The sequence below is a fragment of the Sphaerodactylus townsendi genome, linkage group LG16, assembly GCF_021028975.2.
Source record: "Sphaerodactylus townsendi isolate TG3544 linkage group LG16, MPM_Stown_v2.3, whole genome shotgun sequence".
NCBI lineage: Eukaryota > Metazoa > Chordata > Lepidosauria > Squamata > Sphaerodactylidae > Sphaerodactylus > Sphaerodactylus townsendi.
In genome coordinates, this window is record NC_059440.1 from 7,540,750 (window position 1) to 7,557,236 (window position 16,487).

Genomic DNA, 16,487 nt, shown 5'->3' on the forward strand with positions numbered 1-16,487 from the left:
CAGTGTGGTTGTCGCTGGCCACAACTTGGTCAGGTACAAAACGCTGATTGGAAACCACGGTTTGGTATGGCCAACTGTGTTTGGTCTTAATTATGGATTTATGCACTATATCAGTGGTGGCGAACCTTTGGCACGGGTGCCAGAGGTGGCACTCAGAGCCCTCTCTGTGGGCACGCATGCCCAGAGTTCATCATGTGGGCGGGGCAATCACCCCCCCCACACACACACACACACATCTAGGCTGGCCTGGGCACAATCCTTTACCTGTCCTGGGAGTAAGCTCGGTTGCTGGCAATGGGGCTTGCTTCTGAGTAAAACCTCCTGGGGTTGTGATTCACCTGTTCAAAGCATTGAATGGTTGCTTCAAAGCAAAGCCACTAACTACCACCAAGCTTACTCCTGAGTAATGCGTGCCTCGGAGCCAATAGTTTTTCCTTAACTAAAACCTCAGTATTCAGGTTAAATTGCCGTGTTGGCACTTTGTGATAAATAAGTGGGTTTTGGGCTGCAATTTGGGCACTCGGTCTTGAAAAGGTTTGCCATCACTGCACTATATGAACACCTGGCGGCCCCTTTAGTGCAACCCAGATCCAGATATACTCAGGGTCTCTGTAGTGGTGTGGGGCGGATCCTGCCCTGGGCTCACTGAGTGTCCCCTTCCCACTTCTGGGTTCAGGGCATCTCTTGGCCAGGGATGCTGCCAGGGGATAATGCCTTGAGCTCACAAGGGGGCCCTGGGAGGTGATGGAGCTCCTGTGGGGTGGGGCGGGGACAGTCCAAGCTGGGGTTGGAGGCCCCCTTGGCCAGGGGGAAGCTGCGGGTGGATCCTGCCCTGGGCTCACTGGGTGTCCCCTTCCCACTCCCGGGTTCGGAGCATCCCTTGGCCAGGGGGATGCTGCCAGTGGATAATACCTTGAGTTCAAGAGGGCCCCCCCCGGAAGTGGTGGAGCTCCTCGGGGGAGGGGGCAGTCCAAGCAGGGGCTGACGGCCCACTTGGCCAGGGTGGGTGCTGCCCTGGGTGCCCCCTTCTTCTTCCCCTCCTCTTGCCCCCTGCGTGCCCAGGCCTGCCCTGCGGGGTCGGTCGGTCGGGGGGTGGGGGCATACCAGCTGGTGAAGGCGGGCAGGGGCAGCGCCCGGCGTCGGGGGGCGGCGGTGTCGCGCATCAGCCGGCAGATGTAGCTGTTGCGGCGCTTGGTGAGCTTCCGGTGCCCCGTCTTGCCGGCTGGGGAGGAGCTGCCGGGGCGGAGCGGCGGGCAGGGCTTCGGCTGGGCTGGGCCGGGGGCGGCGGCGGCGGCGCGCTTTGTTCCGCGCGCCCTGAGCGCACAATGGCGCAGGCGGGCAGCGGCGCCCACGAGGCCGGCCCGGGCTGGCAGCAGCAGCGGCGGCGGCGGCGGAGCCCGCAGCTCGGCCATGCCGCCTGCCCCCCAGGAGCAGCTCTCCACCTCCCGGGCGGGAGTCCCGCAGCCATGGACATAGGTGGGTACCCGGCTGGAGGTGCGCGGGGGTGGGGGCCCCGCCGGGAGCAGCGCTCTGCACATGCTCGGAGGCGTCGCGCGCACGTTGCTGGGCCGGAAACGCCTGTGCGCATGCTCGGACCCTGCTCGAAAAAGAAGTTGGCGCGTGCTCAGAAACTCTGCCTGAATGTCCTGGGTTTTGGTCTGATCAGAAGGCGCCTGACCTCTGCATTAGGGGTCATGTCTTTTTAAAACATGTTTAAGGTCAACTTTCTTGGCCTGCCCCCAGGGCATCATTTTTTAAATTGCTGGCTTCCTAGCAGATGCCCTTTTCACCCCTCCCTCACTTTTGACCCCGTGGCGAACCTTTGGCACTCCAGATGTTCTGGACTACAATTCCCATCAGCCCTTGCCAGCATGGCCAATTGGGCCATGGGCAGGGGCTGATGGGAATTGTAGTCCATAACATCTGGAGTGCCACAGGTTCGCCACCACAGGGCTAAGGGTCCCCACCCCATGGTGTTCCAGATGTTCATGGACTACAATTCCCATCAGCCCCTGCCAGCACGGGGTGGGAATTGTAGTCCATGAACATCTGGAACACCATTGGGTGGCCACCCGTGGGTTGGGCTATCAGAAAGTGTGTGGCTTAAGGGCACCTAGTATGCTTCATGACTGATTGGCAACTTGAACCCAAGTCCCAGCCTGGCCAGGTTCTCCGCCCCTCAAAGTTCTTTAGAAGAAGAGTCTTTTGCTCCTGCTTAAAGGTGACTGTTAAGTACCTTTTAAAAAATTGGGTGGCCGTAAGTCATTTCTGACTTGACAGGACTTTACATGGGCAGCCCTGTGCACAAGTTACAGTGAATTACATGTACAGGTTGTGTGTTGTGTACATTTTATTTTTCTTTATACTTATATTCTCATTTTACAATCAACACGTGTGCAAAGTTGAACGTGTCATTCAAAACCCACATTTATCCAGGTACTGGTCCCTGGTCTCATTTGTAAATTGAATATGTGTTGGCTTTTTCATACCAACGGATACATTGCACATACATGCAGGAAGTATGTGTGTTCCTTGCAACGTGTGAATGGGGCATATCTGTAGAAACACTTTTGCTAGTATGTGGGTGGGTGTTTTTGAGACTTGTGCTACTTGGGGCGGGAAAACACACTGCATATGTGAACACAAATCGCCACAATCTTTGCAAACAAGCCCTAAACTGGGCAGGAGAGGAGGGGTTGGTAAGGTTATCCCACCTGCTTTCTGTAGCAGCACCCCATATCCTCTGTCAGGCAGGCATTCACCAGGTGCAGTTTGACCACTGCTGCATTTCTAGCCAGGGGAACGCTTGACCAATGTTGTTCCGCTACCCCCATTCCAAGTAATGAAGAAGAGTGCTTCTGAGAATATGCCAAGTGCCTTTCCCTCAAAAATCTTAGGAGACTGCAAGTATCTGGAACCGCGAGGAGCGCTTTCTGAAGCATATCAGAGCAGCTGGCTTAGGAAAAGTAACCAGAAGTACTTTACACGATGCGTAATTATTTTGTGTAAAACTCTGCCACCAGAGGTAGCGGTGGCAGCAAACTTAGATGGTTTTAAAGGACAGCTGTATAAAGGAGGGCATATCATGATGGGTAAACAGAACGGGGAGGTTTGCTTTCTGCTGCTTGCCCTGGCTATACATTTTTCTCTGATGGACATCAACTCTGCAGGGGTCTCCAGAAGAGTCAGGCCTTCCCCTGCTACCCAAGACCTGTTTCAGAGGGTAGCTGTGTTGGGCTTGCCGTAGAACCGCTAGATTTGAGTGCAGTAGCATCTTGGAGAGTGAGAAGATTTTGGGGGTATGAGTTTTTGAGGGTCACAGCTCTAGGAGCAGCAGTGGCGCAGGAGGTTAAGAGCTCATGTATCTAATCTGGAGGAACCGGGTTTGATTCCCCGCTCTGCCGCCTGAGCTGTGGAGGCTTCTCTGGGGAATTCAGATTAGCCTGTGCACTCCCACACACGCCAGCTGGGTGACCTTGGGCTAGTCACAGCTTCTCGGAGCGCTCTCAGCCCCACCTGCCTCACAGGGTGTTTGCTGTGAGGGGGCAAGGGCAAGGAGATTGTCAGCCCCTTTGAGTCTCCTGCAGGAGAGAAAGGGGGGATATAAATCCAAACTCTTCTTCTTCTTCTTCTAGTATCTGACAAAGGGAGTTTCACCACTCAAAACTTTCTCTCCCAAAAATTTAGTTGGTGCTACTGGACTCAAAATTAGCTGTTCCAACAGAGACCTGTTTTCCTTGGAGATCATAAGAACATAAGAACAAGCCAGCTGGATCAGACCAGAGTCCATCTAGTCCAGCTCTCTGCTACTCGCAGTGGCCCTCCAGGTGCCTTTGGGAGCTCACAGGCAGGATGTGAAAGCAATGGCCTTCTGCGGCTGTTGCTCCCAATCACCTGGTCTGTTAAGGCATTTGCAATCTCAGATCAAAGAGGATCAAGATTGGTAGCCATAAATCGACTTCTCCTCCATAAATCTGTCCAAGCCCCTTTTAAAGCTATCCAGGTTAGTGGCCATCACCACCTCCTGTGGCAGCATATTCCAAACACCAATCACACGTTGCGTGAAGATCAACCCGGCACCTTTTGCATCAAAGGGGATGACAACAAACACCCTGTGAGGTGGGCGGGGTGCGAAAACTATGACTAGCCCAAGGTCACCCAGCTGGCATGTGTTGGAGCGCACAAGCCAACCTGGTTCACCGGCTAAGTCTCCACAGCTCAAGTGGCAGGGCGGGAAATCAAAACCCGGCTCTCCAGATTAGAGCGCCCCTGCTCTTAACCATTTCACCATGCTGCTTGTACACATGTGCCTGTATTCTTCATCATCTGCCCATGTCTGTACAGATGTACATGGGTGAGAGCAGCGAATCCACATTAACATACCGTCAGAATGTCACTTGAGCACCTATGGATGTGCCGACTGTTGTTTCCTTTGGGGATTGCCAGAAGCATCAGTGCATCTGGAGGATCTGTCATTGAGGTTGAGCTGCTCAGTTTTGTGGGGTGGGGGTGGGGGCAACAAGGCCTCAGTTCCAGGGCGCACAGCGCTGGTGCCTGGTTTTGAAGGCCCCATGACTTCTTCTCAGGTTCTCAACAGACATGTCTTGTTTTCCAAACAGGGCCGGTGACCATCTGCGGAGAAGCCACCGTCTTGCACGGCGGATTCCTGCTGGCGTCCAGGCTGTGCCACCCCAAGCCGTTGTCGGAGCTGACCAAGTCCGATTGGTGCAGAGTGGGGAAGCCCATCATCGACGCCCTGAGAGAGATCTGCACCTCTTACTCTGCCTATCCTCCCCAGCCCAACGCTTGGAAGAAGAAAGCGGCCGTCATCCTGTGGTCCAAAATCCTCTTCTCGGACGCCTCCTCTCCTTCTGTGAACCAGAGGTGGAAAGATGACGTCTTTTTCTCGGTGAGCGTCATGATTCCGGAGATCAACCACACGGTCCTCTTTGAGCTGTTGAAGGCGGTGAACGCCTCCCGGCTTTTCGTGCAGCTCCTGTTGGTGCTGCCGGCAGACGTTTGCCAGAGGGAACTGGAGATCTTCGTCAAATATGTCACCCACGAGACCACTCCGGAGGACGTGTCTTTCTTCTTGGACGTCTGGTGGGAAATTCTGAAGCACAAGGACGGCCAGGAGGACCGGCTCACCATGCTCTTTGGAGCGTTCTCCTACGAGCACCTCTCCGACTCAGACGAAACACTCCACCTCCCAAAGCGGTTCAAGAGCGACATGCCGCATTCTCCCATGGCTGCCAATCTCCTCCCGACCTTGGTGGAGGGACTGAAAATGACCAAAGAGAGTGTTGGCCCTGCCAAGATGAAGTGTTATGCTCTCGCCAACCTAGTAGATGTGCTGTCTGTTTTGGTTCCAGCAGAGGCTGAGCCGGCCTTCCTGCCTGTCCACGTTTACTTGGACAAGATTTCATCGGTGGTGACGCTCTGGAGCAGAGACGGTGAGAACCGGTACAACAAGAGGGGGCTGGATGAGAAGGTGAAGGAAGCCGAGAGGAGCGTGAGCTTGCTCAACGTGGCCAAGCTGTGCGACGATCCGTTGCTTGACCACATGGACTTTCTCCGCTCCTTGCTGGAAGAGTGGTCGGCGGAAGTCCAGCACCTGCTCAGCAACCCTCAGGAAACGGGCTACGAGAGCTACAGGCTTCTCGAGAGCCTGTCCTCTCTGGGGAAGAATTTGACCAGTCGTGCCAAGCTAGAGGGTCTCGATCGGGAAATGACGCGGGGCGTGTCGGAGCTGGGTGATCTCATCACGGACTTCTTGAAGAAGGCCGGCCCCCAGGTGAAAGGCAGGAATTCGGACAGCAGCCTCATGGCGTCTGTTGCTATGGTGATTATTGAGAAGAAGATGGACCGGCACATGGAGATGTGTTCCATTTTTGCTTCGGAAAAGAACTGGGCGTCCTCTACAGACTGGGTGGCTTGCCTCGTAAAGAACAAAGAATTGTTCCAGAGGTCCGATCTGGTCTTGAAACTGCTGGAGACGGCAGCCTCTTTGGGCCCTGCGGCTGATTCCGCCGAAAGCCAAGAACATCAGACGAAGGTAGCCAGAGTCATTCTGGACTGTTACATGGAGCTCTCGTTGCCAGATAAGAACACGGTGATTTCCGGCGTCTTGTCTAGGTGGGGCAGCCGAGGCCTTTCTGGGACCCTGAAGCCTTTTGAGGAAGGCTTTCCAGAGGAGCTCAATATTGCTTTCAACCAGATAATTCTGAGCGCCTCCGGAGAAGGCTTCAAGAAAGCCGTGGCTTCGGTGTCCCGTTTGGCTGTACTCAACCCAGAGGCGACGATCAAGAAAATCTGTAACTTAGCCGTGGCCAACTTAGGAACGCACCAGTTCCTGGCGGAGATCCTGTGTTCTTTCCCGGCTCTTAACTTCAGGGAACTTCACGGTCAGGAGGAAGGCGTCAGCCTCATGCTGGCGTGCTTGAAAGAGACTCTTGTGGACAAGTTGTCCTCTGCCAAGGAGAAGGAACAGTTCTTGGAGTTCTTGGTGTGTCTCATGCAGCCGAGCGGGGCCAGCCCTCTCCTTGCTCCGTCGGAGGTGACGCGAAACCTTGTCGTTCCTTTTCTGAGATCGGACTTTGCTCACCTCGAGCTGTGCCTGCAAATCCTTGGCACGGCCTTGAAGGTGTCCTCGCCTTCAGACCCGCATTGGATTCACACCTGCCACCCGTTCCCGCTCATCTTTTGCTTGGGCAAGCTCCTCCACGCCTTCACCCGCTACTGGCACGAGCCGCCAGACAGGCACGCCTTTTCATTCGAGACCAAAGACTTGGTGACCAGCAACCTGGCCCAACTTTGCGATGCTGTGTTGGTCCACAAGGACTCCGTGCCTTCGGAGCTGTGGACCCAGTCTGTGGCTTGGTTGCACAAGAAGGCGGACGCCTTGGACTGGACCATCGGTCTCCATCTGAAGAAGGTTTATGGAGGACACTTCAAAAACGAAGTCCCGGCCACCCTGTTTGAGGTCTGTAAACTCCCAGAGGACGAGTGGACGTCCCGTTCCCTCCCGGCTTATGGGGCAGGCAGTGGCCTTCTGGCGTGGCTGGAGTGTTGTTGCGTCTCCACAGCCCTGAGGGAACAGATGCTTGTGCTCCTCATGATCAACATGGACAACCCTGACGAAGTCAACCTGTTCAGCAAGGGTTTCTTGCTGGCCCTGGTCCAGGTTTTCCCGTGGTGCAGCCAGAGCGAATGGCGACGGCTCGTCCACGTCATCAAGAGCCTCTTGGAAAGAGAGATCCTGTACGTTCCTTACTCTTTGGAGTACGTTCATCACCTGCCTTTGCTGAACTTCCAGCCTTTTGCCTATCACCTCCAGTTCTCCGTGCTTCTCTTGCGGGGCTTTCAATTCCTGTGCAGTTCTAGCGGCGCCACGTGGCTGTCCGTGGAAGCGTGGAAGCACGTGGCAAGGCTGTACTGCCTCGGCCTCTCTGATTTGCTGGGCTCGGTGAAGGGCACGCCCTGTTGCCATTGGCATCCCATGGAGGAGAAGAGCGTGACGCAGGAATTGTCCTTTGTTTACATCCAGATGTTTTGCCACACGCTCCACGTGGCGGCCATGTTGCCAGAGGGTACTGGCGAGCCCCTCTTGGTCCTCTCCTTGGAGATCCTGTCTCAGTACAAGAATCTCTGTGATGCGGACGAGTCCCTTGGCCGGGCCCTGAGGAAAGCGAACGAGAAGCACTTTTTGGAGTCCATCGCAGAGAACGTCAGCAACAAAGAGCTGCGCACCCTGCTCCAGCAGAAGCTGAGCAAGCTGTGAAACGGACTTGGCTTGGAAAGCGGGCCGCAAGGTTTGGTTTTGGCATCGGCTGAAGCTAGGAGCCTGGGTGCGAAAGATGCCTGGCCGGGGGGCGGAAGATGCCACCATGTTGCTCAGCGAACGACTGGGGCGGAGACCGTCGGTGGGGAATTTCATGAGATCTATAATAAACGTCTATCTCTCTTCCCCCGGCTGAACTTGGTGATTGCCGACACGTGTTGTGTTGTCGCTTGCCTCTGTTCTGTTCACTAGTTGGAAGTGGGTTCAAATGTCTAGCCAGCGTCACCTCAAGGGTCGAAGCTATGGAGATATCACTTTTTGAGCCAAACTCAAAGAGTTTGAGAGGGCAAAACTCTCCACCCTAGGTGGCAATGGCAATTATCGTTTTTTTTTAAATGTCAGGGAAGGTGGTGAGATCTTGGGGAAGAAACCAGTCTGGAAAGGAAGGGCTTCCCTCAAGGGTCTTGTTTCTCATTCCTTTTTTTATAACCCTGTAGTTGGAATGAAAATTGCTTAAATACATGTTCTTGCTGCAACAGCCTCACCCAAGTTTTGTATGATTAATCTGCTATTAAAACGATTTAAAGTTTGGTATCTTGATATGATGGACTATAGTGCTGCTTTTGGTGTCTTGTATGATGGGCTATATCGCTGCTTTCCCAGGAGACAGGCGGTGAGGAGAGGTTGCCCAAAAAGGAGTTGAAGAGCTGCCTCTGGCAACTGAGTTTCCCTTGAACCGGGGTCTTCAACCTGTGGCTCTCCAGATGTTCATGGACTACAATTCCCATCAGCCCCTGCCAGCATGGCCAATTGGGAATTGTAGTCCATGAACATCTGGAGAGCCACAGGTTGCAGACCCCTGCCCTTGAAGGTCCTGGGTAGACAGGGCAAATTCCGTGTTCTCCAGGGCCTTCTCAGCAGTCTTAAGTGTCAAAATGTGGGCCCACAAGGTCCTGGTTGTGGTTAGATCTGCCAGATTAGGACCATGGGTCACCCAATAGCCATCCTTATCCTAAAGAATGAATTGGGTAAGGGGCCACCGTTAAAAATCTAAAGGCAGTCCCCTCCCCCTCGATGTTTCTATTCTCATGAATCCCCAGACATCCCACAGTCACCTTGTTGTCCATTGCAACTTCAGTGAAAATACTAGATGGTTTGGCCAGTCTAGCCACTTCTTTATGACCACCTGGAGGACCAAGAATAGAATGGTGCCTGTTCCAATAGCTATATTCCCTCTCTGTTATCAGATCACTTTATTTCAGAATGGTAGACTTTGATCTTTAGAAAGGTTGAAGCTATTGGTTTCCCCTTGGAATCACTCCTTATGCTCACAAAGGTGGAAGCCTTCAGACTAGTTAAGAATAGGCTCTTGGATCTTGATTTTCATAATTTGACTCTTGCTGCCAAGACAACCTGTTCTCCGACTACATTATTAATCCCATGCGAGCGTGGAGTTATGGCAGCATATCTTCGTCTGCTGATTAATCCCACCCAGAGGAGAGCCTTGGCTACTGCAAGATGTAATGTGCTGCCATCAGCTCTGCTGGAGGGAATATTTAAGAATATGGAACGTTCTAAAAGAGTTTGTTCATGTGATATGACTACGGTCGAAACACTTAACCATTCTCTGTTTCTATGCCCTAAATACAATAAGATACGCATGAAATACATTAATTCCATTTTCTTGCAATGTTCTCAGTGGCATGAGTGTTATAAGATACCCAATCTCCTGAACAGCTCTGATGTGCTCTTTTCTGAAACTTGCAAATTTTATACTGGAAATTAGTAGTTTTAACTGCATTTCTTAACCTTGTTTAGTTTTAAAATTTTGTCCTGTTTTATATGCCAATAAAGGCTTGTGTTGTGAATGGTGCCTGTGAACAGGCGAGGTCAGCAAGGAGGCTCTCAGTTCTTCAATCAGAAGCAACATGACTTTGTTAAAGATGGGTTTTAGAGGTGTTGTCCTCCAGTTTCTCTTCTTTTCCCTGAATTCCTTAGGACTTCCAGAGCCGGTAGAAGCCATTATTAAATTAGCAGCATGACCAACAGCATCGACACAGCTGCGAACTCCCCAAAATGGAACTGGGAATAATATGCCAGTGGGCAAATGTGATCCTGTAACACCTGTCCCCTTTGTGGTTGAGGAGTGTTACCTCTATGAAGCCACTACGCCAGAACCTAGCCATTCTTTCTAAACCACTGTGGCGTAGCGGTGACGAGCAGAGCATTTTCTAATCTCGTCAACCGGGTTTGTTTCCCCACTCCTGCACATGAAGCCTGCTGGGTGACCTCAAGCCAGTCACAGTTCTCTCCGAACTCTCTCAGCCCATGCAGGTAATGGCAAACCACTTATGAACCTTCCTTGCTTCCCCCAATGGGATGGCCACCAACCAGCTGGGACTTGATGCCATATTCCCTCAGCCGGCTCTAGCAGTCTGATCTCTAAGGCCGATTCCGCGTGGGTCAAAAACAGCGGTGTGAAAATGGTGGGAAAACATTATGAACCCTTTTACACCATTTTCACACTGCTGTTTTTGGCCCATGCAGAATCAGCCTAAGGTACTGAAAAATAGTCCTTTCCATTTCTGCTGCTGAGATCCTTTTAGCTGGAAATAACAGGATCCACACTTGGGACCTTTGTATGCGAGCAGTTAAACCTGAGCAGGAGGCTGCAAATGAAAAATAAAATGCCCCTCTAGTGCTTTCTTGGTCCTGAGAAGGAAACCTGTAGTTTCAGGAGCAGCAGTGGCGTAGAGGCTAAGAGCAGGTGCACTCTGATCTGGAGGAACCGGGTTTGATTCCCAGCTCTGCCGCTTGAGTTGTGGAGGCTTATCTAAGGAATTCAGACTAGCCTGTGTACTCCCACACACGCCAGCTGGGTGACCTTGGGCTAGTCACAGTTCTTTGGAGCTCTCTCAGCCCCACCTACCTCACAGGGTGTTTGTTGGGGGGTGGGGGGGAGGGAAAGGAGATTATAAGCCCCTTTGAGTCTCCTACAGGAGAGAAAGGGGGGGATATCAATCCAAACTCTTCTTCTTCTTCTCCCCGTTCACTCTTTCTAGCGGAAGATCCATGCTCTTCTGCTCACTTGCACGTGTCTGCCCCTTGGGTATTTCACATGGGATGGGCAAGATCAATCCAGTCCTTGAAATGCCTCAATCTTTACTTGGCTGCTTTCAGAACTCAAGACTTTGAGCCTCGTGAGAAAAGGCTTAGTGACACAATCCTCTTAGTTCATTGTAGAGGTTCCCTCCCCGATGCTGATTTGCTAGGTTGTCAAAGCACAGTCAACCAGTGTGGTGTAGTAGTTAAGAGCGGTGGCTTCTAGTCTGAAGAACCAGGTTTGATTCCCCGTTCCTTCACTTGTGAGGTGAACTCTAATCTGGGGAACCAGGTTTGTTTCTCCACATGAAGCCTACCGGGTGACCGTTGGCAATTCACAGTTCTCTCAGAACTCCCTCAGCCTCACCTAACTCACAAGATGCCTGTTGTGGTGGTAGAGAGCGATTGTAGGCCATGTTTGAGAGTCCCTAAAGCAGGGGTCTACAAACTATGGCCCCCCAGATGTTCATGAACTACAATTCCCATCAGCCCTGCCACTTAACCATGCTTGCAGGGGCTGATGGGAATTGTAGTCCATGAACATCTGGAGGGCCATAGTTTGAAGACCCCTGCCCTAAAGGTTGAGAAAAGTGGGGTATATAAACCAATTCTCCCCCCCCCCAAGATATTGTCCCACAATGCACTCTTGCCCAGCTCAGTAGTCAGAAAAGACATAAAAATCTGACTTGACGAGTTTAGCCGCCACTTTATGATCATCTGGAAGACCAAAATTTAAGTCCGTTGAATCTGTCTGGCCACATTATTATTTGGAGGGTGAGCTATAGAGTGGCATTGTTCCCCTCTCCCCACCCCCACTTTTTTTTGTCAGAACTAGCCACCTCTTTATGACCATTTGGATGCTCTTAACAGAAATCATCAGTGACTGTAATCTTTAAAGACATCGCAGGGGGGGGGTCATTTAAAGAAGATAGGAGAACATATCCCCTGCAGCCCACCTTTCGGATTACAAATAATCATTCCTCAAGAATTCTTAGTGCTAGCCTGGATATCGCAAGGCGTTAAAGATAAGCAACCAAATATAGTCTTCAAAATAAACTATTCAGTCTGGTACATCTTTTTCAATGCATTCCTAAAGAGAGTTATCCCAGTCTAACCCTATTCCAGTGGAGTAATTCTGCACTGGAGTAACTCTTCCACAAAATCTCTAACCCCGCCCACAACCCAAACCTGCCAAGGACAACCCCGAACACTGGGCAAGTCAGCCGTTTCTTCACAACTACTTGGATAACCAAACAGGAGAAAACAAAAGTGTAGAATCCGTTTCTTAAGTTAAAAACCGTTCAGGTGTACATACCATTACAATACAAGTAAACGTGACAATTACAGATAATTTTCCAGAATGAATATGGCAGTGTTAACCAGCAGTTGGCTCACCGAGAAGAACCAGTAACAAACTGGAATTAGTGCATTGTTAATGGCCTCGGGGGTGGGGGTGGTTTGCTTTCCTATCTGCTGTGTGTAAGGCACATTACAGATCATTTTTTAAAAAGTCACCGTTATCAGAGTTTTTGACACAGAAACCCAACAAGAGGCACGTTTCATTAATACAAACTGGTAGTACTGGATTGTTCTCCGTGGGCGAAGTGGCACTCGAGTGGGATCTCTGGGGGCGGAGTAATCTCAGACAGGGAGAAGGGAAAAGATCCTCCTTGTATAGGGGCTGGAGCAGTGGTGGGATTCAAATAATTTAACAACCGGTTGTTTACAAGCACCGTTTTGACAACCGGTTCTGCCGAAGTGGTGCAAACCTGCTGAATTCCCACCATTGAGTTGTCTGCAACCCCCCCACCACCACCACCACCATCGTTGCCCCTCCCTGGCACCTTGGCCAGGGAGCGTCCAAATCCCAGAGTTAAGAAACTGCTGGGTACCTTCTGCTCCCCAAATCCTTCTGAAATTCCACACAGATGACGCAGGATCTTGGTGCTCGGAAAATCCTGCCTTCTAGAGAGCCTGAAAATGCTCTTCCACCTTTGGAGTCAGTAGTTACCCATGGGTGGTCTTCATCCACTACAATCGCTTTGCTTACAAGATCCGCAAGCATTACAGGCAAGGCTGGTGTGTGCTCCCACCCGAATTCTGCAAAAATCATACCTGTGCTGTCGAAGGCTTTCACGGCCGGAATCACTGGGGTGTTGTGTAGTTTCCGGCTTGCATGGTCGTATTCTAGTAGCATTTTCTCCTGCCGTTTCGCCTGAATCTGTGGCTGGCATCTTCAGAGAAGATGCCAGCCACAGATGCAGGCGAAACGTCAGGAGCAAATGCTACTAGAACACGGCCATACAAGCCGGAAACCTCACAACACGCCACACCTATACTTTTTGCCATGACCCGGACAGCCCATGCTAGCCTAATCTCGTCAACTCTCAGAAGCTAAGCAAGATCCACCCCGGTTAGGACTTGGATGGGAGGACACCATGGAAGTCCACAGTTGCTATTTTCTTAGTACCCAAAGACCCCTCTATAGCAGGAGATGCTGGGGGTTGACATTGGCACAGTTGCGCCCCACTGAAACGTGAAGCCCGTCTACCCACAGGGACCCACTTTGCATAAGCTGTGTTGCTCGTGCCCAGTATTGGAAAGGGTAGAAGGCACAAAGGGTGCTGCTATTCAAAGGGGCTGCTCCGACAATCCCCTTCCCCATCTTCCGCATTTCCACCCATCTGCTGTCAAGTCTAATCTTCGGAAACCATCAATTCTAGTAACCGGGATATTTTAAGAGCAGGTGGATTCTAATCTGGACAACTGGGTTTGATTCCCCACTCCTCCACGTGAGCAGCTGAGGCTTATCTGGTGAACCAGATGTGTTCCCACACTCCTAGATTCCTGCTGGGTGGCCTTGGGCTAGTCCCAGTTCTTCAGAGCTCTCTCAGCCCCACCTACCTCACAAGGGGTCTGTTGTGGGAAGGGAAAGGAGCTTGTAAGCCACCGGGAGTCTCCTTACAGGAGAGAAAGGTGGGGTATACATCCAAATTCCTCTTCTTCTAAAAGCTGAAACACGGGGACCTGAATTTTTTTTACACAGTGCAGAATACAGACAGCCCTGATGGAGCCAAACCTTACAGCATTCAATTTTTTTTAGGGACCTTGTGCAGCTGAGCTGACCTTGTGGGTTTCTTTTCCAAGAGTCAGTAGTGTAGTCTTGCATTTGCTTTGGGGTGGAGGGACAGAGTGCCCGGACTGGCAGGGACATAAGGCAGTCGGAAGGAGAAATGGGAAGACCTGGGCGCACGGCGTGGTTGAGGAAGCAGGTGGACAGGTGACGGGAACGGAGAGGCCCCGTGATTCAGACTGGTCTGGGCCCCATCCCAACCTCAAAAGGCTACCGGGGGCCACTAGAGATGGAGAGGCTGCTACCAGATTCTGGCACCCGTAGTTCTACTGGCTTGCAAATATTCCATATCCAGCTACCACTGTTTTTCCTGGCAGGAACCCAGCAACAGCTTGGCCGTCACAGGATCCGGTTAATCTCGCACGGAGGAGAGCAGGAAGGCGGCAGACTGGCCCCGAACCGGCCCCGTTTCTTCTGTCTGTCGGCGAAGGTAACTCAGGCCTCTGCGGCAGGTTCCACCAGACCCCTTCCCCCCCGCAAGTTCCAGACCCTCGATCCCTAAGTCGCCGGTTGTGAAAGGGAGGGGGGCACCTCCGAGCCCAGTGCTTGCAAGGCAAGCCCAAACCCGCTGTTATCTGCTCCGGTCCGGAGTCGGCGAGGCACTGTAGAGGCGCACGGCCTTGCGGCAGATGAGGAAGAACCAGTAGAGCTGTGGGGCGATGAGCAGGGCGTTGGCCACGTTGCAGTGCAAGGGGATGCGGAACGGCACCTCGTAGATGGGCAGGCCCGAATGCCGGCCGTAGGTCCAGTACATGAAGGGGAAGAGGAGGATGCGGCACAGGAAGAAGGTGGCCAAGATGAGGATCCCGTTCACTTTGTGCAAAAGCGAGTCTTGCAGTTTGAGCTGCCCAAACAGAACAGGAAAAAAGGTGAGGTTAAATAAGTGAAAACAGAGGCACCGGGGGGAACCCAGACCACCTTGCCCATCATCCAGGTCCTCGCCTTAAACCCTGCTCCAAGTTCCCCCACTTATAAGAGGCCAACAGGGACGCGGTCTTTTCAGTGGGGGCACCTTGTCAGTGGAATGCTCTCGGGAAGTCAGCTGTCCCCTGCTCTGTGCCAGGATAAGGTGATCTCTTGTGTTCTACGAGTTCAGGGGTCTGCAACCTTTAACACCCAAAGAGCCATTTGGACCCGTTTTCCACGGAAAAGAAAACACTTGGAGCCACAAATACTTTTTGACATTTAAAATGAAGATAACACTATGTGTGTGTGTGTGTGTGTCTCTGTGTGTGTGTGTATGTATATATATGTGTGTGTATATATGTATGTATGTATATATATATGTATATATATATGTATATGTGTGTGTATATGTATGTATGTATGTATGTATGTATGTATGTATGTATGTATGTATGTATGTATGTATGTATGTATATACATGTATATATGTGTGTGTGTGTATATATGTATGTATATATGTGTGTGTATATATAGGTGTGCGTGTGTGTGTGTGTATATATATATGTATATATATACATGTATATATGTGTGTGTGTGTATGTATATATATGTATGTATATACGTGTGTGTGTGTAAGTCCTTTATATATAAACCTTTACACTTTGTATAAACAATTATAGCGTGTTATGAAATCCACGAAGTGCTACATCACCGTCATCAGCCAACCAAGCACCTGGGACAGGAAAGCCAGAAGTGGCTTGGGATAGCTGTCTCGGGCTGTGCCTCTCTAGGAACTGTGCCTCTCTTTCCCATTCTGTCTCAGGCTGTGCCTCTCTTTCCCATCTCGGGCTGTGCCTCTCTTTCCCATTAACCCTTAGGGCGACTCTCTGAAGGAGGCTGAGAGGACCTAAGCCACGTGGAGCTGCAGTACAAGGACGAAAGAGCCGCATACGGCTCCGGAGCCGCAGGCTGCAGACCCCTGTACTAGCTGATTTACTGTGTTACTACGCAGTGGCGTAGGAGGTTAAGAGCTCGTGTATCTAATCTGGAGGAACCGGGTTTGATTCCCCGCTCTGCTGCCTGAGCTGTGGAGGCTTATCTGGGGAATTCAGATTAGCCTGTGCACTCCCACACACGCCAGCTGGGTGACCTTGGGCTAGTCACAGCTTCTCGGAGCTCTCTCAGCCCCACCGACCTCACAGGGTGTTTGTTGTGAGGGGGGAAGGGCAAGGAGATTGTCAGCCCCTTTGAGTCTCCTGCAGGAGAGAAAGGGGGGATATAAATCCAAACTCTTCTTCCTCTTCTTCTTCTTCTTCTAGGTCTGCTATGGTTTTTCTTTCTTTTCCCCCGCCCAGATTTAATACTGTCTTAGGCAATGCTCTGCTTTGGGGCAGGGGTTGCTGCAGAATTGCTTCTCTTGGTGTCCTGCATGTCTTGGGCAATTTGTATGATTTATTGCTGCCGTTTGGTTATTTTTAAAACGGTTCATGGTTTTTAGTGTTTTATATTGTTTCAAATCCCCCGGCAGCTGCCCCCAGCCAAGAAATGACTGAAATAAACAAACAC

General features: G+C 51.5%; 2 protein-coding genes across 2 annotated transcripts in view; one reads left to right on the forward strand and one right to left on the reverse strand.

Moving 5' to 3' along the window:
• Positions 1-1,133: 1,133 nt before the first annotated feature.
• On the forward strand, positions 1,134-8,380 carry GEMIN4 (gem nuclear organelle associated protein 4). The gene is made up of 2 exons (XM_048518513.1): positions 1,134-1,476; positions 4,620-8,380. Exons 1-2 carry the CDS (start codon positions 1,326-1,328, stop codon positions 7,778-7,780), a joined length of 3,312 nt encoding a protein of 1,103 aa, XP_048374470.1. The 5' UTR covers positions 1,134-1,325; the 3' UTR covers positions 7,781-8,380.
• Positions 8,381-13,799: 5,419 nt separating this feature from the next.
• Positions 13,800-16,487, reverse strand: part of TLCD3A (TLC domain containing 3A) — a 28,145-nt gene continuing 25,457 nt past the window's right edge. The window contains exon 5 of the mRNA XM_048518473.1: positions 13,800-14,859. Within this exon, the coding sequence (XP_048374430.1) occupies positions 14,587-14,859 (273 nt within the window). The 3' untranslated portion in view covers positions 13,800-14,586. The remainder of the gene's footprint in view (positions 14,860-16,487) is intronic.